At 37.3% G+C, this 27,254-nt stretch overlaps 1 protein-coding gene across 2 annotated transcripts in view; it reads left to right on the forward strand.

Moving 5' to 3' along the window:
* The first annotated feature begins 1,054 nt into the window (after positions 1 to 1,054).
* Positions 1,055 to 27,254, forward strand: part of LOC127978928 (thrombospondin type-1 domain-containing protein 7A) — a 110,058-nt gene continuing 83,858 nt past the window's right edge. For both annotated transcript variants that reach the window (XM_052583944.1, XM_052583946.1), the window contains exon 1: positions 1,055 to 1,543. In XM_052583944.1, the coding sequence (XP_052439904.1) occupies positions 1,393 to 1,543 (151 nt within the window). In that variant the 5' untranslated portion in view covers positions 1,055 to 1,392. The remainder of the gene's footprint in view (positions 1,544 to 27,254) is intronic.

Below are 27,254 nucleotides of genomic sequence, written 5' to 3' on the forward strand. Positions count from 1 at the left end.
GCTATTTATGTGTTTGCTCATTAGCATAATGCACACCTTTTACTGGCATGCTTTCAGCTTATTATATGATTTCATTGTCAGATTTCTATGTTGAGATTTTTTTTTTCAATAGATTTCATCATTTTGTTGTTTATGTACACACACTCATTAGATGTACCTTCTTAATATATTTTATTATCATAACTAGGTTCTGTGAGTATGCGTTTGTGTAGTACAAAATCAGTTAAAGTCATCTGGGTATTTTTCCTATTGTTTCATTATTTCTGCATTTTCTGAAATACTTGACATATGCTTGTCACATATAACAAGAAACTAGGCATATTCATATGCAGGGTTCAACTTTTTAATCTCTCTATAATTCTCTTCATACAGTAGTTTCTTGAATTTGGTCATAATATATTGACGACCTAAGCTCCTAGCATTTATGGAAAGGTGTGATTCCCCAGTCTGTTTCTGTAATGACTGTGGAGACAGCATCTCATAACACTCATAACACTGCACACCTTCTATGGTTTAAATATCATCAAGGTCAGAGTGAGCTCACATTAAATATCCATGAGGGGTTTTACTACTCTCATTCAGTTGTTTTTTGCCATCCCCCCTCTTTCTCTCTCTCTCTCTCTCTCTCTCTCTCTCTCTTTCACTATCCCTTTCATCAGATTCGGACCCCCTCCCTTCACGTTTTCCCTTCCTCTCACTTCTCTTTCGAACTCACAGCGTTATCGTTCCTTTGCATGTCTTTATAGCTTTCAGTCCCAGCTAGTGCAAGTGACTCTGGTGTTATTGCACCTTGCAACCAATCCCAAATCAACAAACATACCACAATGATGCACGTGCTTCTTACCTCGGCCCCCTACCCCAGTTCCCTATTGCGTGAAGAATAGTGCAACCCTTGATAGCAGGGCAAAGTGATAACAGAGAGTGATTGCAGGTGGGTGCTGGATTAGTAAAGGAGAGCGAGACTGTATGAGTGAGTGCGAGCAAGGGAAAGAGAGAGAGGAGGGGGGAATGGGAGGTGCTGTATCAGCCAGGCTGAGCCAGGATGCAGTAGCCGCACAAGCAGCACGCTGAGCTGAGGGATCTATTGTTCCTCTTGCTTTTTTTATTTTTTCTCCTCCACACAGACCTCATTCTTTTCCACTGACCCAGAGAACACAGTGAAGAAGAACTAAAAGGAGGAAAAATAGAGGAGTTAGTGGAGAAAGATAGAGACAAGTGGATTACCCTTTCCTTGAGGAACCGCGTACAGAAGAGTGAAAGGGACAGTAACAGGCACACTTTCTCCTGTGCCGCATCTTCTTGTGCATATATCTCCTGCTGAGTGTGTGTGTATTGTGCGGGTCTGTTTGGCCAGATTTGAGACGTGTGGATCTATCTGGCCGGGCTGAAGCCATGGGGCTGGCCAGCAGGGCGGCAGGAAGAGGGGGCACTTCAGCAGGGGCTCTTGACACCCTCTTCAGAGTAGCTCTGCTCTTTTTTGGGCTTTGGGATGTCCAGACGCAAACAGTCGCCAACACAAAACCCACCTACATCTGGCAAACAGGTATGGCTGTTTTATCCAATCACTAGTCTGTGCTGAAAATCTTATTTTTTTTTATTTTATTTTTTTTTTGTGCTCTGAGACAGGCTTGTGATGAGAAATGGATGCTGACTTCACGCCTGAGTCAAAATTAGATTGTCCCAGTGAAGGTACATTCATTGGAGGTTACTTTTAATAGACAAATGTATTGTGGATTCAAGGTACAGATATTTTATAAATATGTCCCGGCACTTATTTCTTGTCAAAATCTGTGCTGTTGCTGAAGAGTGCTTGATGTTTTCAGAATATTTGGGATGTTCTTCGATTCACTGGTAACCCACCACACTTTTATGAAATGTGTAGCTGCATGTTACATCCTAACATATAAGAGGCATGGTTAATTCTTTAAGGCAACCTTGAACTTGATTAGTGTGATTATGTAGAGTGTGAAAATAATTAAGCTAATAAATATCCATGCAACGGCTGTAAATATGCTTTCCGAAAACAGAATGGTCAAAACGACTTGTAAGATTTCTTGAGAATACATTGCCTAGAAGGTTTGGTAGGTGAATATTGGAGATGTCTGAAGTACCTGCAGAGTCATGCTCTGGTTAAGATTTGTGTTCAATGGAATGTAGAGCCAGGGGTCTTTTTCTCAGTTTTGCAAGTGAGTGTTATTTGGGGTAGTATCGGGGTGCTGATTTGTCATGTATGGGACATCACCGGCAGTGGAAGTGGGGGGTTGGAAGAGGCTGAAGGGGTTGAGTCTGTTTTGGGTACATGTTGGGATGGGGAGGGGCCGGTTAAACTGAAATGCAGAATTGGTTCTTTGGTCTGTCCACAGATCGATGGGTCATTTGGGCAGGGTCTTAGGCGGGAATGAATGGAGAATCTCTGGATCAATGAAGAGGGTGCAGTGGGGCCACTGGTGTCCTGCTGGAGTTGATCAATACACAGCTTCACAACTGGACAGTAGTGAGATCCTACAGGATCAATGGTGAATTCTGAACACTCTGGTCTAACTCAGAAGTAGTCTGATCAGTGTGTGGGGTGCAAATCTGGAGAACTAGGTGTTCAAAAGACCCATGGATCCAAGAAATGAATGACAATTTCTTTTAAGGGCACGCTATAAAACAGCTGCTATTTATTTGACACCAAAATGATGATGGTTTAAGGAGAGGAGGTCAATTTTAATTGTCTGTCTGGCAAAGTGACTTTTATTCTATTATTATTACTTTTATTCTAGTATGCCTTCACATTGAACTGATCTGTTTAGTGTAGTGTTGAAGTGGTACTGGGAATATCATTGTAGTGTGGTGCTGTATCCTGCCCCCACTACTGTAACTGAGAGCAGGAGATTAAACTGTGAGGGAGGACAAGCAGATTGGCTGAAGCAAGTTAACCTACATACAGCAAAGCCTCACTTTTGCATTTCCCATAAATACACACATAGTGAGTCCTAAAACTGAGACCAAGTGTTTGGCAAGTACTTGACCTCAGAATCCCAAGCTAGGCCATTTAAGCAAATCTCAAGCTTTTGTGGAAAGCATCCATCTCTTTCTTTTCTTTGCATCCAATTTTCCAATAATTTACTTAGTATTTTTTGTGTTTTGATGTGTAGGGACACACAGAGAAATTTGGAAGAGACTTGTACAACAGTGTCAGCCTATCTGCAGGGCTCATATGGGACCAAATCCATTTTTTTGATGAGAGCACAATAAATTTTGTGGCTATTACAAATGGCCCTGGCTGTGTGCACCATTCAGTACAGAGGCTGATGTTCACCAGTCAGCAGAGCGTTTATTGTAGGAAAAACAAGTTTCTTTAGTTCCCCTTGGATGTTCCTAAATAGAGAAGGGTGGTGACCGCACTTTTGACACTTTAATTATTATACAAAACATAATTTCAGATTTATTCAGATGTAATACATTTTTGATGTTTTGAGATATGTACCTTGACAACACAACTTTTAGTTCTCAAAACAACTCGAAATGAGTGGCTTGTGTAAAAAAATAAATACATCAACACCAAATGTGACCACCATTATTACATATCAATAACCTATTGGGTCACCAGAAGGCTGCTCATTTCACATTCAAACAGTGCATTTCTGAAAGGCACAGCAGCAAGAATCTCTTTAATTTTAGACTAATTTTAGTAGATGGAAACCTGCAAGCTGTCAATCATCTATAATTTATTTCAGTCTTGAAGGTTTTGACAGTGCAGTTTGTATGTCCCTGTTTTCGGGGCTATGATGCTGTATTCAAAGAGTCTAGGGAAGTGTCTGGCCCAGTTTATTGCCTTGTATCTTCCAATTTTACACTGTAAACGGTAGCACTTTTTTTCACCATTGCTGTGAAGACCATATTGGGATCAAAACTTAATTTTGTAGAGTTTGTTGAAACAGCTTTGAGTTTTGATGCTGCTTTGCACAATGTGTCATTTAACTGTATTGCTTTCTCGTCCTGGGGTTTACCTCTGTATGACCCTCACTCTCTAGGGCCTCTATGTGGGCCATTCTCTGCCCTACAGCTGCCTGAAATAACACATACACGCTGATCTTAATCGACAGGGTTGAACTCTCTCCCTGGTCAGCACTGAGCATAACAGTGGCATACATGTGGGAGGAAGCCCGGAAGGACCCTTCCCCCATTCACCCCGCCCATCCCGTCCAGCAGATGAGACACCTTTTATTTGTGTGTGAATCTGCCTTTACTGCCCCATTCACTAATGTCCACCCTTCTGTTTCCTTCTTTCAGCACCTTTCAACTGTTTCTTCAGCATTCTTTTCTTTAGGTCAGCCTTTGACCCTGTGGTTAAAAGGGTCTTGGAAGGGCATGTCAGTGCAGGAGAACATGCGGGATCTATCGGTGGCAGCAGGCCAAGTGTCAAACGGTTAATTCAAACATTTTTACTCAGTCAGACTTCAATACCAAATACGCCACCTGAGGACTGCGCAACAAGACTCTTTTTAGACCCTTGGATCCTGGGGAGAACGCATCCATGTGCATCTTGGTTTCCTCAGTGTCTTCTGATATGGCTAATTGTGGAGAAAAATAGAGGAGGAAAACATATGGAAGTGTGCAAACATTCCCTAGGCGATCAAGCTTTAATTATGCCCAGCCATCAGCCTGAATTGTGCGTGCCGAGTTAGACTCAACCATTATGAGGAGGGATGAAATGGAGTTCGCTTTCAGATTCATCAAGTGCCAAATTGCTGCTGCTTGTTTGGTACTGTCAAGTCCTTTACTTGAGTATGGTCCAGCTGCTCACAACAACCTGCATGACAAGTACCACCTACCCGGAATGGTCCGCCTCACACAATGAGCCTTGTCACATGGCTGTTTAGCTGTCTTATGGTTTTTGTAATTTTCAACGCATCTCCTCTTTAATTGTGTGTATCAATGTTCTCAGTCATAGCAGTTTTGTGCTAGGTCATCTCCTCCCGCTGCCGTTTGCCGTTTCTTTAGGTTAGCATCTGTGTGCTCCCTTGCTCTTTTCTTCTTCTTTCGTCCTGGAGAGCGAGGGGAGAATTCTGATAAGTGCTCGCCAAAAGATGACAAAAGACAGACTGTCAGCGTGATTTGTTCCACTTGCCCCCTTCTCTCTTTCCCTTTTCTTTTGCTCCCACATGCATGCTTGCTCCTCGCGCACCTAATTAGTTTGCTAAGAATGGATTGCCGCCTCCCTGTGCGTGGGGGAGTGGATGTAATTACCTAGGTGTGTGGCGCAAACCCCTTTTTTTATAACTAAAGGCAGCTTTCTGACAGAAGATGCTGAGAAGGCACCTTCTGCTTTTTTTCTACTGACAAATTTGTATTTATCAGACATGGCATTTATTTAGATAGTCCGGGACACCAAAGAAACTGATCATGACTTTGAAAATGAACTCGAGGACTGCCCTTTGATTTCAGACTCCGTCAGATAAGCTTGTAACTGATGACAGTACTAAACACATTATCGGAATAGCACAATGTGTTCCTGATGACTTTCTACTCTCTCACTTACTACAGCTCACGTTCCAGCAATAGGCTGCTTAGCTTTTCTGAAACGTGCAAAGAGATTACACTCATTATGTTAAACCGCTTTAAATCAACACCTGAGTCACACACTTCCTGTCCAAGGCCACCTACGAATTATTATATAAAAGAGCCGATTTGCGCCTTTATTCTCAAACCCCTATATATATATATATATATATATATATATATATATATATATATATATATATATATATATATATATATATATATATATATATGCCAAATGCATTTCATATTGAGGAAAGATGTGTTTGAGATTGTGGAAGTTACGGTGTGTATGTCACTTGCTCACTTTCTCATCTTTAACTATGTAACTGTATGTCTTAGAAACACGCTTGAGTGCCAGGCTTGTCTCTGAGGAGCTGAGCTGTGCAGTGCCATACTTTATTGCATAGCGACTTTTTTGATGAAGATATAAATAGCAGACAGGTTGAGCCATGCAGCAGCTGAGCTCTGGCTCTAGATCCGTGCTACAGACTCTAATAGGAGAGAGCCTGGTGGAGATGGGAGTGAAAGATGGAGAATAAACAAGAACAAAAAGACTGTTTGTCATCTTAGTTGATTCTTTGGTGGTGTGCTATATTTTCACTACACGCTTGGATAAACGCATTTGCGCAGATGATCGCTGTCTCGCACACAATGAAACACCTGCAGCTTTTGGCACGGGCAGCACAAGTTGGCACTGTAGCAGCAACTAAATAATACCTCTGATAGGTAACCTCCAGGTTTAGTTTTAATTATAGTGGCAGACAAACAAAATATCCTTATGGATGAATGAGATTTACTTCATTAACTATACTCACACACCCATTTACAATGAATTAACACACGCACACACAAATGCATGTGTCTGAATAAAATTTTGTGTTCACGGTTGTGTTATTTATAATTTTGCAGTTTTGCACTTCTGGTCTTTCTTTCACTGTTGTAATGAGCAGAAGAGAACTTTTGATTTCCGCTAGATTCTTTGTTGGGAGTCTGATGTGAAAGCTGAGTGTAATAAGGGAGTTTGGGTGTGAGTGGGACTTTCCTGTCGGTCTAATCAGCTAACCATAATCTGACCTTGCCTTTTAGAATCCAAGACGAGTTAAGATAGGATGTTTGGTAAAAAAGTTAGCCTGAATAGTGCATTTGGATAAAAACGCTTTGGATAAAAGCATCTGCTAAATGCATACATTTATTTATTTTATTATTCATTAAGATAGAATGGCAAGTTGTAGGAAGTTTGGGAACTGTGAAGTATCAAGCTAGCTAACTATATGAAAAAGCCTCTTCACTCTGTGTGTGAGCACAACATCTGAATGTCAACTGGACAAAATCCTTTTTAACACTATTATGATCCTGAAATGCTGAAATATTTGTGTAGGCTTGCATAATTGCAACATTAATTTTACTTTTAAAACACAATTCAAGGTGTCCTTTTTTTTTTTTTTTTTTGCTTCAACCTCAATCAAGAAAAAATGTCAAATGCAAAACACAGTGGCAGAAGTAGCAGTATGTTGATGTGGAAGGTTAGCATCTCTCCACTCAAATGGAAGCTTGTCAAATACCTACTGATTCTGCCACCCACTCAACACCTTTTATTTTCACATCCACACACTTCACTTCCTTTATGCTTAGTATGCACATGTGTTATTTATAGTGGGGATGGGTGAGATACTTTTTTTATCAAGGCAGATTCAGTTATTGCATAGAAAAAGCATCTCTATTTCTACAGCCAAAGCTTCTGTCATTGTGTACTGTCAGTTGTGATTTGGCACTAGTTTTCAGTTGTTTATTCATTATTGTGTTTGTCATCAGTGGCTGAAATAATTTTTTTGTATGCATGTATATATTATTATTTATTTTATTTTTTTCATGCAAACACATACCCAGTCCACTCTAATCAAAAGCTAATTGATGCATGTCTCCAACAAAGAGCTGGCTTGGCCAGTGCTTATAGGTGGATATTTTGTCATATCACTTATTTTTTTCTGATGTTTTAAAAACCTTGTAGAGATATTTCTGTTTGCTCTTCTTTGGGGAGCCTAAAACATAATTTTCTGCGAAAGAAAAGTGAGAAGACAAACATTTGTGAAAAGGGAGGGAACATTTTATCCATGTCATTTTTCATGGCCAGGACTGCAGGGCTTACTGTAAGTGAGTTACCAGGGACCCTCTATTCATCATAGTTACGCTGAGAACTCAGCCATACTCCCCGATGGAACTGCCTCCAGACTTCCGCTTTCCCACAATTACACAGTTCCTGCCTCGTTGCTTGTTTTGTATTCAGTGGCTGAAAGTGTCCTGAAAGTGAAACTCTCTAATGTAAATTTATGTAAAATGATTGAATGAGCCCATCAGCTTCAAACAAAATACTTCTCTACTTGAGGATCTTAAGAGCCTCGTGTGACAGTATTGCAAGTGTTCAGAATACTTCACTGAGAAGGATATTGCTTCAGTCACATTTACAGTGCAGACTCCTGCATCTAATGCAGTCGGTGTATGAGTGGTTATGAGAGATGAAGGTGTCTTGACAAGCAAATTTGCTGGAAAATTGGCGGAAAATGTCTGTTATTTTTTTCAAAATGGTTCAATTATCGGAATTCCACAGTAATGCAACAAACTCCTAATCTTTATGTATGCCTTCGCCAGTGCTTTCACACACATGCACACACACTGCGCTTGTGTCGTTTATAATGCATATCAAATATAATGTTAATTCTCTAAAGAACTACATAAAGATGTCATATTTAAAGTACAGGAGATGGAGAAAATAGTCTGTGATAGAGAAAGAGACTATTTACAATAATCTAAATGGTAAGGCTTTAGACTAAGTCCAGCATTACTCATGTATAGATGCTCAATGGATTATAGATTAGGTTATTCAAAAACATTATCTACAGCATCCTAAGAAGATTTGTTATTATAGTCTATTGAACTACGCCCTTAATGTTTACTGTGTTTGTTGTACTCTATGCCTTTGATAATACTGGAAATGGTCATGTATATACTGGGTATGAGTATGTGTAATTTATCATTTCCCCATAGGCACACATGGACGTTTCCATAATATTCTCATAATCTCGTTTACAGCATTGTGTATGAATCTATTTGTGGTTGTTTACAATGTCCAATGCCTCATCCACAGCTGTGGCAGCACACAGAGCAGCCCCTTGGATGATTCATGACTCAAAATTGTCCTGTTAAATATGCTTTACTGGAGTGTTTTCCACTCACAACATGGAGTAGTTGTTGTACATCAGATCATTTTATAGTGTTTCTAAAGCATCTACAAGCAAAAAGCATTTTTGTATGGCTAATATTGACGGTTAGGTTTTTAGATTTGCTCTCTACTAATTGCACAGTCCAATGCATCCTGTCAGGCACATAGCATGGCATCTTTCTCCAGTTTGCCAGCTCCTGAATTTAATTTGTGACATTGACATCAAATGTGGTTTGCCAAGCTTGCACGCTGGAGAAAGGTGCCGTTCCTGACATGCTAGTCAGCACATTTCTGCAATGAAAAACAAATCTCTGTATATTGCGGTTAAAGATTGTTTTGTTTTACACAGCATTTAAACATGGTTATATTTGTTGTATCGTTCCAAATGTGATACTATTTAAAGATTTCAGAGGGTTGATGGAAGTGCATACACAACATGAAGTATTTGTTTTGAGACCACCCTGCCACAGTACCAAAAAAAAACATTGTAACTCACTGGAACTGAGAAAATGGCTTATTTTAATAGATTTGTTATGGTATTTTCCATGTTTTCATTGATTCTGAGCAAAATAAAGAGGAGCTGGTTTGTCACAGTGCTGATTATAGAAAATAACATCAGATTTCATTAAACCTGTTCCATCGCTTCATTGACAACTGATACAAAACTCGTCTGATTATAGTCTGAGACAAGATTTTGCTATTAACTCTGTAAAAAATGTGTAGCCAGTGCCTTTGTATGGCAGTGCCATGCACCCTCTCCATCTGTCTCCTTCATCCATTTCTTTTTTGCTGTCCTCTGCAGACATCTGCCTTTCCACTTCATTTCCCCACCAGTCCTTCTGCAGTCACCCTCGATTCAATATTGGATGTTGTTTTGCTGCAGATGTTGTCTTGAAAAGGTTCCTAGAATCTGCTGAACTGAGACGTGTTTCGTTGTCAGTTGTCAACGAGGCGATGGAACGGGTTTAATGAAATCTGATGTTATGTTCGGGACAACACTCATCTCAATAGGGAAATGAGGGCATACAAATTAAGGTTGATGCCCATTGCTGGAAAACTGTGTGAAGTTGATTGTTTACGTTGAGGACTGGTAAATAAATCACCATGGTCTGTACAGTGCCCTTATCTTTAAAGTGATGTAGTTTATCTGTTGAAAGTCTAGGCAAACATGACAGAGGCAGTTGTTTGGCTTTGTTTTCTCCCATGCTCTTTGAACAAAAAGGCAATCAGGTGTTTCAGTCGCCGAGATTTTTCACTATACACACTTAAATGTCAGACATTTGTTGTTATTGAATTACATTCGCTGAGTGCATTTTGTTATCAAGCACTTTTTCCTGAAAGTATAATCAGTCATTGCATACAGCAGTGTTGGCTTCAGTCCATTCAGGAGCTTGATTGCTCAACTGTGTGTGGTTGAGCTCTGCTCCCTCCACATTTCCTCAAGAGCAGCACTGGATGAGTCTCTCCAGATCTGATCATCAGCATTCAGGAAGTGTTTGTGTGTGATTGATGCAAGCCGCTGCCACACTACATAGTGCCCCTTGCCAGCTGTAGCCCTTATGGGTTTGGAGGATGCAATGAAGCACGGGATGACTGGAATGTTGGAATGAGGAGATTGATGTATGTGATGAAGAATCACACATAATATTTTCTGGCTGACATGACTGTTGACTTGATTATTTTTCAATAATAGATTAGTAATAGATAGATAATAGATCGTTTTTGCACATGCACTGTTTGAGGTTTTTTATTTTTATTATTATAAATGTCAGATAAGGGAGTAGTATGAGATGAGTGAGTACTGTTTGTTTGCCCCAAATAAGGCAACCTGACATATGTAATAGAAAACAGGCCATTGATATGACTGAAATGAATTATTTTATTTTAATACATAAATTAAAAAAAATAAGAGTGTAACATTATATACACAAACACTCATGTGTAATTTTCATTTCGTTAGAGGCTACTTTCTTATGAGGACGACTGCACATTTAAAAAGAATGCGCAGTCATAAAGACAATCTAATGTAGGCTATCTGGGAGTAAACAATTATTTATCTGAAAACATTTGTTGTTTTTTGTCTTTTGTTTTAATTTGTTTTGTTTTTTTTGCTTGGATCGTTTGTTTTTTGTTAGTTTGGTTGATTTTGGTTTTATTTATTTTGCACGTTTCAAGCTGCTGTAACAGTATAGGGACCAATTCTCACTATTAACTAGTTGCTTAATAGCATGTTTATTGTTAACATATTGTCTATTTATTTGTACTTATAAAGCACCTATTCTGCATGACCATATTCAATATCCAAACTTAAAAACTATTAATAAGCAGCAAATTAGGAGCTCATTGAGGCAAAAGTCATAGTTAATGGTTTGCTGATAGCAAGAATTAGACCTTAAAAATAAAAAGTAACTGAAGTTGATCCTCATGACATGCACTGCATTTTATAAATAAAAACAAATAAAGTAAAGTAAGTAAATAAACAAATAAATAAAAATACAAAAATACACGAAAGGAAGCACTTTGAAACAAGAATGAGGTCAGCCAGTCATGGACGCACTTGTTGGAAAAGAACATTATGGTGTAATACGGATGGTTAAATTCACAGGGATGGACATTGTAACACTATTTCAGTCAGACCCTTTCACGCAGAACATGGACAAAATAATAAAAAATCTTGTTATAAATGTTTTGTACATAGAGTGAGCAATCAGCAGAGAGAAGTGGAGCTGCGCTCACTAAACACCCATCATCCAGTGCGGCGGGAGAGTTGGTGCGTGAGTGATGAAGTGTTCGCCGCTCTCATTACAGTGGGACACAATAACACAGCCCTTCTTTTCGCCTTCGGTTCTCTCCATGCCACTGAATACAATTCCAGCTGTCCTTCATTTTAATGGAACAGCATGGACAGCCCAAGAAAAATGAAGTCTACATACTACATCAGATCTCTCATTGTCTGACAAAACCATGGAGAATCTAAAAGCCAATTTTAAAGGAAGAAATCAAACAAACATGAAACAAACTAGACAACTGTAGCTCAATCAGCCGTCCATTTCTCTCCTTTGAAGGTCAGTCTCATTAAAAAGGAAAGTAAGCAAAAAAAAACTGTGCAGCATCAGCAGAACTCAGCAGGAAGAGAGAAGATGATCCCTGTTTTTTTTCCCACCACATTCACCATCCCATAGTCTGACTGGAACAGCAGGTGTCCTACTATAGATGCAGTTTGGAATTTCCTTTTTATGTGCATATGTGAAAATCTTTGTGAGAAGTATCTTTGAATCTTTCTCTTGATGAATGACAGTTTATTCTGTGCAACTCTAAAAATATATAGAGGTCATTCTCTAGGATTCTCTAGAAGTCAAACTTCCATACATTGTTCAACAATGTTGTGTTTTTATTATTTTTATATGATTATTATTATTTTTATTTGTTTGTTTTTAATGGTGGGGTCACATTTACTGAAATTTGGCCAGTAGAGACTGTTTTTGTTGTGGCCGCCTGTAAGGACAATAATAAATTACTTTATTATTTTAGTAGTAGTCTCGTGAGTCTTCAGTCTGAATGTCTGGAATCTATGGCAGCTTTCAACGGCCAAGGCTGTTTGACCGACATGTCAAACAACCAATCACATTTAGTTTCATTCATCGTCACGTTTCGAAGGAGTGGAAATGTCGCCACAATACCAGATCGTTGTGTAAAACTCTCGGACGTATTTGAAAGATTATATGCCGCAAACGTAAAATATTTGATAAAATTTTGAATATCCAGCGTTTAGTTGATCCTGATAAGTGCCCGTCATCACAATTGTAAACTCGACAGCTTTTTTCTTTCGTGAGGGGGTTTGGCGCCACAGCATTTCTGTTTCAAGGCGGAACGTTAAAGAACACGACACGCACGTCTCCCAGAAATCCTGTATAATTTAAATAATCTGATGACAACTTCGAAACTTTTGTGTCCCATATGCATCAGATGTTTAGTCAATGGTCCGTGGGCATGATGTCTGAGGCTGAGACTATTTTAGTAGTTAATAGCAGCTAATAGATAGAACATAATAATAGTCATATTTATATTACTGTAAGCAACAGTCTACTGAAGGTGAGTTTAAGAACTCATGTGCAGTTTATTCAAAAGTAATCTCAAAATACAAACAATGACTTGACTTGGCATTGAACAGCAAGTTACAATTATTATATATAATTTGTTTTGTATTTGCATTATTATTGGTAATAATTGACAATAAAATAATTATAAATCTGTATTATTTTGTTTAAAATAATAATAATAATAATAATAATAATAATAATAATAATAATAATTTTAGCATCACAATTTTGTTTAAGGTTCTATCTGAAAAGTATATTGAATGCAAAAACTTTGAAGCTCAATATCAAAAACCACTCAGAATGCAGATAGAATCTCATCATTTCAAGGTGGTGATTTTTTAAGATAGTTTCTAATATGTATAAAAATACAATAATTTTGATTTTGCAGAAAAAAAATTCTTGATGCAGGTTATTTAAAAAAAAAAAAAAACATCTAGAAAATAGAGCCATTATAAATCCTTAATATAATGAATATGAATGATCAAGATAATTGTTTGTGGTCTACACAGCATTTTAAAAGTTACTTTAATCAAGCTTGTTATATCTTTTCATAAGAAATTGAGTGAAATGTTAAACACAAATGTTAAAGTCATATTATTTTTTATATAATATATTAATTATAAAAAATGTGGCACTAATATGGAGCCAAGATATATTGCGGCCCTACTGTCAATGATAACAGGACGTTGTTTTTTGTGTTACTGTGTAGATAAAAATATAAAAATCTGTTGACAAATAGGATTTCTTTGTTCCTTATGGAATCATTCTTTTCTTCCCCTCCTCTCATCTAATTTTTAATTATTGTGAATGGAGGTTGTTTGTTTATGAGGTACACAGCTGGCTCTTGAGTAGTGCCTATTATTTCCTGTGTTTTTATTGCTAGCATACTAAGTACTTCACATTGACTTTTGAAACATTGCCCAACTTATTGCCCTCTTCTTATCTCCAGCAAATGTCGTGCTGAAGTGTCTGATTCATTTGTTGTTGATTTCACTTCTTCAAGCCTGAAAAAGACATTTAACTTTTGTGATGCAGTTAAGAAGCTGCCTGTATGGTAGCAAAGGCTATTATTGTTGGTTGACTCATAATTTATATTCTTTTGTGAAGGCCGTGTGTTGTGTGTAGCTTCCCGTATTTGTTCAGTGTACACTGGTTCATCCGCTGTATACCCACGTGACTTTGCTCTGAGAGGTCAGAGGAAATGTCAGCTGTGTGAAAAAGCCCCTGCTATGTCATCCTAAAGGGAAGCGGCTGTAGACTTGGTAGTTTAATTTGTTAGCTATACTGTTCTGATTTTAGAATATACTAATACTTAATCACAATATCACATACAGTCAAAGCATATCATCACATATTAAGATTCTAGAGTTGGAAAGTGTGTTCTAAATCTAATATAAAGGTCTCACGGTCTCTAGATGAGACTGGGATATTGGGGGCGGGTGTCTGTAAGCTTGCCGAGGTTGGTTTTAGCTGTCATTCATTCATCTCTGGCTGAAATTAAACCACCAGCTCCCTCACTGAATCCCACCCCCTCTAACCATGACCATCTTCTCTGAAGAGCGATTATTTCATTGTGGGTAATTCTGGTTTGCTTGGATAATTGCACACAGGCCAAGAAATAGCCAAACAATGTTTACTGTGGTTTGAGGTTTTGCTAAAACCATCTCTGTTTATGCAAGGGTAATGCTCGGCCAAAATCATAGGTCAAAGCCATAAATGTCTAACTTTTTAACCTCATTTCTTGTACCATCCAGTTTCATAATTTCATTCCAGATTGTCAAAATGTGATGCTTTCAGAATACCTGTGGTGCTTTGTATGTGATACAAAGTCTAATTTGAATGTTTTGTTGGGCTCTAACATATATGGTCTCCAATCTAAGGACAGACCCCACAAGTTCCCAACAGTAATGCAAAATACATCACTAGAATTGAATTATCACCCAGTTATGACCATATGCACACAACTCACTGTGAGTGTGTTTCAAACCTCAGAGGAGATCTGGGATTCAGTCTCTCTCCTCTGCTGCACTCTCCCAGCTCTTTGATCTTGGGATGCTGTACAGTTGAACACATCTCAATGAGGCTTTTACCATAAATTGCATCCAGTCACAGCAGTTCTGACATGTTCATGGCAGTGTACCACCTTCTCTCCATTTCACTAACTGCAGCTGAAGTAAAATACACCACTGAGTATGTATCGTGTCTGAAGCAAATTTAAGATTTACACAGGTAGTGTATTGATTAGATGGTACCTTATGGATGGTCTTGTGTCTGAATGAGAGACAATTCTGGCATTCATGTTCCAGTGGAAAAGTTTTTGTTGTTTCAGCAGCAAAGGGATGGATTGATGCCATTGGCTCTGAAATTGAATGTCTGATAAGTACGTACTTTTAGTTGTGCATTTGTATTTCAGTTTATCCTTAAGCAATTAAATGCCATATAATTGCACCAGTTGATGTTAATTAGATAGAAACAGGAACGCAGAATAGCTGTGATTTGAGAGAGAGACAAAAACGAGGTGATTATGAGCCTCTCATTTGCATATTGAGGACATGCTGTTGTATGTTTTCAAATACTAGAGGATTCTGCACTTCGTATTGTCTGCTGTATGTACTATACTGTATTTGTATGAAATTGTATGCTTCTCCAGAGGAGATACTGAAACGTGATCTTGACTATACATTTTGATTTTCTTTGTTTTATTGCCCTGTCTGCCATTTCCATTAGGGTCAGTGAAGCATTGTAAGTTGAGGCTGCAGAAGCTATTTCCCTCTTCAGGACATGAAATGACACTCTAGCATTAAATATTAACGTTGGTTATTTTCTGACTGTCACAGTGGCCCTTTTAAAACCAATTTGTCCGAGCATGAGTTTGTCATCGAGTCCCGATAATGTCAAAAAAACTCTCCGGCTGAATGCAAGGAAGATGACTCGGAAAGCCGCTCTCGGCCAATAATAGAGAAAGCAGGTCTTTGCTTTATGCATTGTGTGAAGAGATAAGATAATCAGATGAAAAAAAGCGTTTGACTTGTCATGCTTGACAGTTTTTACATTTTTACTATTCAAACAGTCCTTTAATAAAAACAGTGTCCATCTTCCAACAGTCGGAGAGGAAATGTCAGGGATTTCTTGGCAGCATTTTGGAATGTAAATTATCTCCAACACACTTTAAAAAGAAATAATAAGATATTGATTCTTATAGCTTTAAACGTGTTATCCTCATTGAATCATTTCATTGCATAACTGGCATCTCAGTGTCTAGATTAATTTAATATTTACTGAAAATACATGGTTTGCTTATTTTTATTTAAATATTCACTTTGACGTCCTTCACAGAAAAATAAATAAATAAATAAATAATGAATGCATCCAAACAAATATTATGAGGGGTAGACAAATCATCATGAGGGGCTGGCGGACATCTGGTGCACCATTCTTCCAAAAATGGGTTACTGAACATGAAACAGTTACAGCATATGAAAGCCTCTAAAGTCTGGTTGAAAGGAATAGATTTCTGTAAGTAAATAAATATTTGCCTTTTATTGAGGATTCTCTATATTCATGACATTTTTTTTTTAGATGCAGTGATTTGAGTGTTAGTTAATTGTATTTTAGGGATAATATTAGTAATGTATAAACATTTATCAATTTTATTATTATTATTATTATTTTTTCATAAAAAAAAAAAGATGGTATTAGTAGTATTTGTTCTCTGTTGTTAAAAGTGAGAGAAATAGAAGGAGGGAATCAAAAATGTATTAATATCAGCTGTGTGGTTCATAAGTGTATAATAATAATGATGATGATAATTCTGAAAAACACACAGGAATGCATAAAAAAGAAATGTATGTATTCTTTTAAAAAAAAAAAAATATTTCTAAATAATGTTTGCTTTTATGAAGATAAAGCAAAGATTAATTTCTATATGCCGAAGCATTCATGTGTAGATAATCCTGAGATTACTCAATCTGGTACTGTTGCATTCATGTGATTACCGTTATTTGAATACTGATTGGTTTCTTTGCTCACCGTCTAGACGAGATGTAAACATCCAATTACAGACCATTTTCATGGGCTGTTTAATGATATGGATAGGCGAAAACCTAATAAACAAAGATTCATGCATAAGGCAGGGAAAACTAGGTCATCATTGGAGGGAAAAAAGCAATGAACCTGCAGGCAGCACCCATCCATAATCCAATCTGGTGCTGACTTCTGCCTTCACTAACACACATTTAAGCTCTCATGAAGTGTTTATGGATTATAGCATCAGTGCTCTGTTGGAATTTAGTCATATCGCCGAGTGCTGAGATATATGTTATTTTAGGAGCGCTAATATATATATATATATATATATATATATATATATATATATATATATATATATCATAAAAAGTTAGTAAATGCATATTTAATTATATGACGTCAATTCGTCAAACACGTTTATCTCAGTTTCTAGTCTGATGATTTTGTTTTGTTATTCAGTTAGATCATCACAGTGTGCAAATTAGCATCTTGAGACATGCTGATATACAATAACATCAAATGTTTTATAAAACAATATGAAGTCTTTTCACACAATAGCAGTTTCTCTTCTTCATCCACACCCTTCATTCACATTCACACTGTCTTCTTCACCCAGCCCCTTAGATCCGCCTTCTCTGCATGAGACCCACAACCTGCTAATTCAGACACATCATTAAGCCTGGCACAACTGTGTTCATGCATATTTCAATAAAGGCTGTTGCTAATTCTTTGTTTTAATATTCCGCAGACAGCGGCATGGGACATTTGAACATGTTATAAGATGTACACATTGAGCGATAATAAACATGGCAGAATATATTCACAAAACTAAGAGGCAACTGAAAAATAATCATTAATGGGTAATGTAGCTTACAAAGTCGATTATAAACACATGCAGTGGGTTAAAAAAATCAGAATCCATCCAGAGTCCATCCATTAACGTGTGAAAATTTCAGAATCAGATTTTGCACACACTTTTTCATAAAAAACAAAACAAATGTTTTCGATTTTGTGGAAGTTCAGTATGTATGTCTAGACATACGTTGACAACTGAAGTAAGCATAAACCAATATCCATATGCCGCCAGTAACTGCGCTGATTTCTTAAATCTGCCCTGTTCTTTATATTCATGTACACTTAGATATTTTTCTATCATGGTGGGAAATTTCTATTTACTATTGATTTAGGGTTAGGATGCATTAAATTAAAACTTACTGCTATTGCTATAGTAAGTGCATGTAACATAACGAGGACACTGTGAAATTGGGTATTACCTTTTTTATCATTATTATTTTTATTTTTTTCCCAGAGTATACAATTTTTATCTTCTTAAATGGGGAAAACTGTTTCTCAAGATTAAATGTAATAACATGTTTCAATTCTGCAATACAATCTGACAATAATCGCTCAAATGATGCTAAATATATACATATTTTTCAGGCTGGTTCAGCTGTTCTACAGTGAAAGCAATTATATGAGATCTTTTTTTTTTACTGAAAGGCGGATAGCAATCCTACAATTCTCACATAAAGGTTACCAGGCTCTATCTTCCATCTCATCACCTTTATAATGTCTCTGCTTTTGTTTTTATAATAACATTCTCTTTCACCTAACACTTACACAGATTTCTCTGCATTTTTATAAGGACTTTATGTAGTACATTTATTAAGCTGGCAGTTGAACAATGTACAATGCACAGTTTAAGTGATCCAAATGCTCATTTCCAGGATTTTTTATATATTTTTTGCACTCGTTATCACCTATACACCCTTCCCCTCCTTCCCTTTCTTTTTCTTGTCTCCTAAGGTTGCCACCGCTCTCCCATCTGCTGTGTTTAGCCCTATTAGCATGAATGTGGATAAGGCATGTAGAGGCATCAAAGAGTCCCTAGTGACTGGCTCTGTTTTCAGCTTTACCAATTCCTTTGTAGTGCTCACATGCATGCTGTTTTAATACAGATCCAAATATGCAAACCAAAAACTAATTATACACACATTCTAATGTTATAACTAATGCATTTCTGTATGCACATCACATACGTAAAACTCGGCATAGATCTATGCTTAACATTTATTCGGAAGGTGCTCATTAGCAGTGATTGTTTACAAAATGTCTGTACTGTGACACTTGCTAGGGAAGTTTTATTTGTGATTGTCTTAGTTTGTGTGTGTGACTCTGAGAGTGACAGACACCCCCCCCCCCCACGTCCCACATCCGGTGGTGTAAATGATGCCCTGTGGGTTTGCCAGAGAGAAGTGGCTGCTTCGCCCCATCTGAGGTGTGAAGAAATGGCACCATCTCAGAGCGCTGTTCAACCATACGGCCACCCTATCAGGCACCATACCAGGCCATATGCCACGGAATAAGACATTTCTATTTTTGCATTTGTTTATAATCCATCTAATCTTGTTTATTGCTAACCCTAACCCAAACTTGTGAACAGTACTCTATATAAGCTGTTATCATTTACTCAATTTTGTTTTTAAAAACCCATATGACTTACTCTCTTATGCAGAAAACTAAGGAGATATTTATAACATTGTCCAAGCTCTTTTTTAAATGGTGACCACAACTGTCAAGCAAGATTTTCAGCCAATAACAACTTACATTTTGGTCTGTTCAATGCACATGTCTGTCATATGACTTTAGAAGATTTTAAATATATAGTGCACACATTATTGTGGTTTTTATATAGGGAACGCGACTACTTTTATGATTTTTTTCATGCTGCTTTTTTGGAGCTTGACCGTCCCTGGTCCTCATTCACTTTCAATGGATTAGAAAAGAGCAGCTTAGACATTCTGAGAAGCATCATATTTTAGGTTCTATTAAAGAAAAGTTCCCACATACTAATACATACTAAAAAAACAAAGAGAATGAGACGAAAATTAGCTAAATAAGTTTACAAATAGATTTGAGCTCATCTAATGAAATTTCATCTAATGGTTTGACCCTTAAATTAAATGTCCTCTGTTATAGTAGTACTGAGGTTTATGTAATTTCCAGGGCTTCTTTGCTCACTTCGTTTGAAAAAGTATTTGTGTTGAATTATTCAGTAGGCGGACTCTCACCTATTGATTGGAACATGAGCTGATTACTGAGGGAGCGCAGGACTCTTCCCAACCTTTGTAAATTGATGCCATCTCATTTCATGTCTATAGTGTTCAAGGTGCCCTCCGTGTGTACAAATTTGACAGGGAGAACGTCATCACTGATGCGTAATATCACGATCATGCTCAGAAATTGTTACCAGATCTGTCTATCTACCGACAATATAATTTCTGCATAGCTTGGGCAAACCTCATGATTTGTCATTTAAGTACACACAATGACATATGCCCCCTTTGTGGTGCATTTTGTTCTGCTAAATGGCTGGCACACAATATGGCCTTTAACCCTTTTCATGGTTTTTTGAAAAGGACATGGTAACGTGGTGAATGCCCTTTAGAAAAACATACCTGGAGGCTGCTAAACAGGTAAGGTGTTCACGTTTTTAGTACGGGGCTGGCATGACTGATTTCTGTAATGTTGAGTGTGCTTTTTCTACACACTGCCTTGCTGACACACTGGCCCTGATATTGAGCACCACATTGCTGCAGGGCATTTGGGAGTTTGTGGATTTGCCCGTGTGTTGTCTCACAGAAGCCATAGTAGGTTAGCATGCATTTGCATATAGGAGAGTTGTTATTGAGTGTGTCCCTGTCCTACACGGCAAATGCTCTAAAACCTTAGGGGCATGAGTACAAGGGAAGGAGAGGGAGGGAAGAATCTTGATTAGCTGTGCGGTCATTAGTGGATGATTGAAAGCATGCTATAAAGACAAGAGACACTAATCAAGGATGTTTTTTCCCCGCCTCCATGTCCTTTTGACTCATTTTGTCTAATATTGTAAAAAAACAAAAACAAAAAAAACAACAACATGTGGACTGTTTTCATGTGTATTATTCAGTGGAACACCAGTTTTAGGGTGACCATACGACCGCTTTTTCCCGGATTTCTAAATTGTCTAGTTTACAGGTGTGTTCAGCTTAAAACGGCACTGCACTGACTAATCGGTTTTTGACATCAAAGTACAACGAGAGTTATAGAGCAGAACCTCTGCATGCTGTTTAATCATTCTCACAGTACTTTGTTGTCGCACACCGATCGATCTGCGCAGAACCTCTTCAAGCTAAACTCACCCTTTGGCTTTATTTTCTATTGGTTTCATACTTTCTGAAAGTAAAAACTGAAAAGAAGTTTGAGTTTGAATACATGTTTGAGGCATTGTACATAATCGACCAGTCATGGCATGCGAGAAGGTGTGATCTACAGAATATTATGAGGGGCCATACAAGCCATAATTCATTCTGGCGCTCTCACACACTTACTGTACATTCTCTGGCCCCTCATAGAAAATGTTCAAACCAATGCACATTTTAGGAAAATTTTGAAATCCAAATTTGAGAAATGTTGAAAAAGCATTTTACTTACAACACTTAAAGAATGTTGAACTGCAGTGCAATTCATATAAAGTACTGTATAGCAGTAGAAATACACACACACACACACACACACACACTCATATATAATAACTAATCTCTTTGTGTACCAATATTTTTTTATTTTTTTATTACAATTTCTATACTGAAAATTGCCGCAGCCACTAAGTCTGATCAACTAAAGTAAATGAATAACCCATTGATTATAAATTGTAAACAATTTACAGGACTCATTAATGTTTAGATAAGCTTTCAAACATTTTGAACACATTTCAACCATCTTTTTGACAAATTTGTAATGTTACTTACAGGTGCTGGTCATATAATTAGAAAATCATCAAAAAGTTGATTTATTTCACTAATTCCATTCAAAAAGTGAAACTTGTATATTATATTCATTCATTACACACAGCACCTGTACATTTCAATACAGGATTTCACTTCAACTGAATCAATAAACTCTATCCCAGATCATCTTTTCATGTGGAAGTATGGTTTGCTGGTTCAAACCTGAGCTTGATCAAAATTAAACCAAAATTTGAAATCAAGCATACTTGAGTCCACACAAAAAGCAAGTTAGTTCTATTTCGAATCATAATGCCTAATAAATATCCCTATGGCTGGCTCAACACAAGGTGAATGAAGCTAAATAAAGGTCATATCAATTGATTTATTATATTTATAACTTTAGATAGGATTCTGCACCATCATCTCTTGGATCGTAATTGTGTTTGACTGAGGTGAACACGGCTGAGCACTTAACACATGGGTAAATGTGGCAAAGGTAATGGGAGTAAGGGTCTTATCCGTGCTTCTGTGCTCCATGTCTCTTCCTAATGTGATTACTTCACCTGTGATTAAGGTCAGCCCCTAATGTTTTTGTTTTTGTTCTTTAGAAGCTGTTCTAGCTCTTGTGTGATGTTTGGGTGTGATCTGAAAAGGTGACAACTATAAAGTATAGGAACAACTAATAAAGAACATCTTTGAACAAGCATTTACAGAATTTATTAATATATGCTACATTTCTAAACACTGGGGTGAAAACATGAAGAGGGTTATAAGGCCAGCCGCTTGCCAGAACAAAATACAACTATGAGGAGACAAAATACAGCATCTGTGGTTAAATTTAGCAAATGCTGGTCAAACTTCCTAGCAGCTGATCAAAAGATAGCATGCTAAACTACTAGACTTTCACTATTCAACTATTAAAATATTCCACCATTGTAAAATACAATGCATTAAACCTTCTTAACCCTTTTGTAATAATTCTAATGTACAGCTTTTCTTGGCTTATTGCTTTATTTTGCAATCATAAGAAAACCTCTTCCTGCATTATGGGATCATTTACCAGTTAGGTTGATTAGGATGGCTAATCTTATCAATTTAGAAAGAACTAAGAACAGTATAATAACCATAACGGTCAATTCCATGACTGCTGCCCCATGGCCCTGTTTCCAATTAAATACAATTACTATGTGCTGCACATCAAATCTCTAATGTGGATGAGGAAAATGTAGGCTGGTTTAATCTAGAATGGACTGCTATGTCTGGTATAACATTAACAAGAGAGAAGAAGCGTAAGCCAACCCTTACTTAACTGTGACATGCAGACCTACAGGAAATGAATCAGGCCATCAAAGGTCTTTCTAATCACTTCATACCAAACACACAGATGGAGCTCATGCACCAGCCGTGCAAACTGATCTATCTTCAGTCACATGTCACAGTGAACAATAGCTTTATCCTCCCTAATCCAAATCTTGCCCATCTTTATGGATGAAAAACTGACATGTATCACTCCAATCAACCTGTTGTCTTAAAGTTTTAGTCAAATGCAGCTATACAGGCTCCTCTTTCATGGTAAGCCCCCTAGAACATTGCAATCCACTTCAATCCTCTTGTATTTGATTCCTGTCTAGTGCACATGCACTGTAATCTTTGCTAAGCTTTCATGACTCATAAAGTTTTAAATGCGCACATAAACAAACATGCACGCTGTACTAATATTAGAAAGAATAATGGAAAGTAGATGTTTGCTTGTTTATACTCTGGCTTAAATCAGATCTTTTTAAATACATACTTTATATAGATTCTATTTTAAAACTAAATTGATACCATCTTTACAACAATCAATACTGATAGATATTGCATTGACTTAAATGTTTAATATCAAAGTAGTAATGAAATGGTTCTTTGTTTTTTTTTTTTGTTGTTGTTTTTTACATATTGTGACATACAGTACATCTGAGTGAAACGTTTTATTAAGAAAAAAATAAACAGAATGGGGATTTGTTCTGTTTATTGGTTCTGCTGTCCCGTTGTTGATGAAGGCAGATCTGAAAGCAAGCTTGCAGTGGATTGTAAGAAAGATGTGGGCTAAATGAGATACGTCTCATCATTCTGATTAAAATTTTGAGGTAAAAAAAAACATGCACGTATAAATCGTTCACAATAAGATCAATGACATGCATTTAGAAAATAGAACATAGAGCGAGTTTCCATTTTATGCCATCTTTACGTTTTGCTGGAGTGTGACTCCCACTCCCACTAATGGTCTCCATGACTCAGTACAGCTAAAAATAGACACATAATTGATTTGAGGTTGTAAGTCATTGTCTGCCAGATTATAAAGACATTCTCTTCACTGTGTTATTAGTGGGTCTGTTTGGAGGCATTAACAGCTTAGAGTGTCCAAAGAGAGAACATCTTATGAGATCACCTCATACATGCTCAGGTATTTGTTTTCCTTTTATCTCTTTCTTTCTATTACAAGTAAAGGCAATTAATTAAATCCCCTTTTGTGGATTTGGCTTTGACATGTTGAACTTGTTGAAGCAAGATGATTGGTACTGCATTAAAGTCAGCAATGACAGAATTACTTTGCAGAGGTTAAAGTGGTCCTATTATGGATGATTGAAAATGACCTTTCATGCACTGTGTAACACGGCTCTAAGTGAATGAAAACATCCTGCAAAGTTTTAAATCTGAAAGTGCACCATGTATAAAATAATTATCTCTCAAAAGAAAGTGTCATCTCTGAATAATTGAAACAAGTCATTATTAAAATGAATCACAAGGCGTTTCATGCTGACATGAAACATTAGCATATTTCCTGCCCACTTTTTTATCTTTTAGCATAGGTCTGAATGAAAATGCCGCTTTTGGATTGGTAAAAACAGATATGTAATGTATCTGTGGGTAAAACTACTGGTTTCCCCAGTAACTCTGTAGACAAAACAGCACTGCGCTCACAAACACTGCTTTATCAGGTATTTCAGGCATGTTGAAATGGAAATGAGTCCAATCGGACCAATCACCACAGATAAGCATCACACAAAGGAGGGGTTTGTAAAAATGTATCGTTGAGCAGTTCATTTGGGAGTCATTGAACAAGTAAGGTTGACCTTGAAAGCATGTCAACCTGTTGTTGGGGACTCCCAAAACCAAAACATGAACCTTTAATTACCCATACTAAGGGCACTTTAATCTATAAATCTAATATACTTTGAAGTGAAACTTTTTTCAGTCATTGTCACAATTTATAGTCACTACTTTTCTTTGTTTTATATTTTTTTTTAACAATATGTTTTTATTATTGTATTATTAATCTTGAGGTTTAAACACAATTAAAATTCCAGATTTTCTCAGATATGTCTGCATGTATGTGTAAATTGAGTTCCAACATGTGTTTTTTTTTTTAGTACTCTATTTATCCATTCTGCTTCTTTAATTTCACTAAATCCTCTCCAATATGTTCCGACTGTAATCCACTGGCAGACTTGTCTCTCCACTCTTTCCAGTTCTCCCTTTCCTTGTTCTTCTGTCATTTTGAGCTGATCTCACTATTGTTATCTACAGCCCTGTACATATCAGAGTTCATTGCCATTGTTTTATTTGATTGTAATATTTCTTCTACTTTGAGAAAATAGTTTATTCTGACGATGAATGTACTTTGTGCAGGTTACTAAAAATTTAGTTTTTGACATTTTTATTGCCATACAGTTTTCAGCATAAAAAAGTAAAATTGACTTGACCGCAAGAAAACAGAATCTTACTATCTTAACAAACACATCTCTAGAAATGCAGTCTATCTTGAGATTTGTCTGATTTATTAATCATCACAGAATACAGCTGCTTTTCTAAAATTGTCATCAACATCATCTTCAAGGCAAAAGTCATTATGATTACCGCTACCATCACCGTGACTGTCAATGTCATAACTGCCATCAACATTGTCTCCATAATGAACAATAGAAATCAGCAGCCTATTAAAGTAATTGTAGCTGTAATTTGTCACTATACATCCAAATGTATGTATTTCCCAAAAATAAACACATTGAAGTTCCAAATGGAGCAACACACATAATAGCGCAATAGATAGAGAATAGCACTTGCAACAACCAGGTCATTGGTTTGTTTTCTAGGTCTACAGAATTTTAAAATAAATAGACATTGATTTAACTTTTTAAATACCTTATAACCTCAGGATAGTTAAAAGTAAAATTGTATCTTAATTTACTCACCCTCCTGTCGTTATAAACCTGAATGACTTTAACCCTCTGAGGTCTAGGGGGTTTTGGGGGCCTGGAGAAGTTTTGACATGCCCTGACTTTTGTGCTTTTTTCAGTTGCTTCTAAATATATACATGGCTAAATACTGAAAAAAATTGGGTTACAATATGTAAATTGCATGTATGTACATGATTATGTTTTTGAGAAAACAATGTTTATACATGGTTAGTGAAAAGCGAAAATTTAGAAGTCAATGAAATAAGGTCATAAAACACATACAGAACATTTGTTCACAAGACTGTCAAACCTGGAGCTTGTAGCCTAGATTTTTTTGCTTCAAAATGATGTGAAAATCATCTTGTTTATTCACTCTCAGAAAACAATTGATTGATTTTATATTTTCTAAGACACTTTTTGTTTCGAAAGGGCATATGCAAGTAGGTGTCAACTATCATGAATATCATTGTGATTTACACCTGAGAAGACAAAGGCCTGCATATTGAGCTGCATAATAAGCCTCTCAGTCAGCTGTGTGACTGAGAAGGAAGAGTTACAAGAAAGAATGTAAGGACAAAATAAATGTATATATGTTTATGTTTGTAGTTTATTTAGAATATATTACTCTCGAGAGACTGATTCCCTTAGTCGATTATTTAGCAGCATGGAAACTACTCCCAAATGTATCATAATGGGTCCTGCACACGAGGTGGCGAAGCAGATATGGAAAATGTTTGGCCAGGCTCAGGTGGACCTCTTTATAACTTAGGTGACATCGCAATGTCCCCTCTGGTTCTTTCTAGTTCATCCAGCTCCCCTGGGACTGGACACTATGGTGCAGACTTGGCAGAGGCTTCGTCTCTATGCTTTCCCCACGATTGCTCTGTTGCAGGGAGTTCTAGCGAGAGTACGTTGGTATGGGATTCGGCTGTTGTTAGTGGCCCCATTCTTGCCTAGCTGAGTATGGTTCTCAGATCTGATCATACTCCTCGACAGCTCTCCATGAGAGATTCCAGTCAGGAGAGATCTACTCTCACAGGAGCGGGGTACAATAATTCACCCCCGCCCAGAGTTGTAGAAAACAGTGGGTGTTGCCCCTGAGGGGACACAGCTCATAGCATCCATTCTTTCAACCAAGGTTATTGAGACTTTTTACCTCATGGTGCAGAGGCACATTTTTGCACTTTTATTCTGTGCATTAAGCTGAATTTAGCAGGCAAGTATGTTCTGATCCCCAGCGGTGTGATCTTAAACTCAGACACCTTGTATAGGCTCTAAGGCCTCTGTAGAACTGTGTTTGAACCTGGTGTCTGGTATCAGAACCAATCAGAGTGCAGCGCGCCTAAATGGAGCGTGAGAACAGGACAGGCAT

Source organism: Carassius gibelio, chromosome B19, assembly GCF_023724105.1.
Source record: "Carassius gibelio isolate Cgi1373 ecotype wild population from Czech Republic chromosome B19, carGib1.2-hapl.c, whole genome shotgun sequence".
Lineage (NCBI taxonomy): Eukaryota > Metazoa > Chordata > Actinopteri > Cypriniformes > Cyprinidae > Carassius > Carassius gibelio.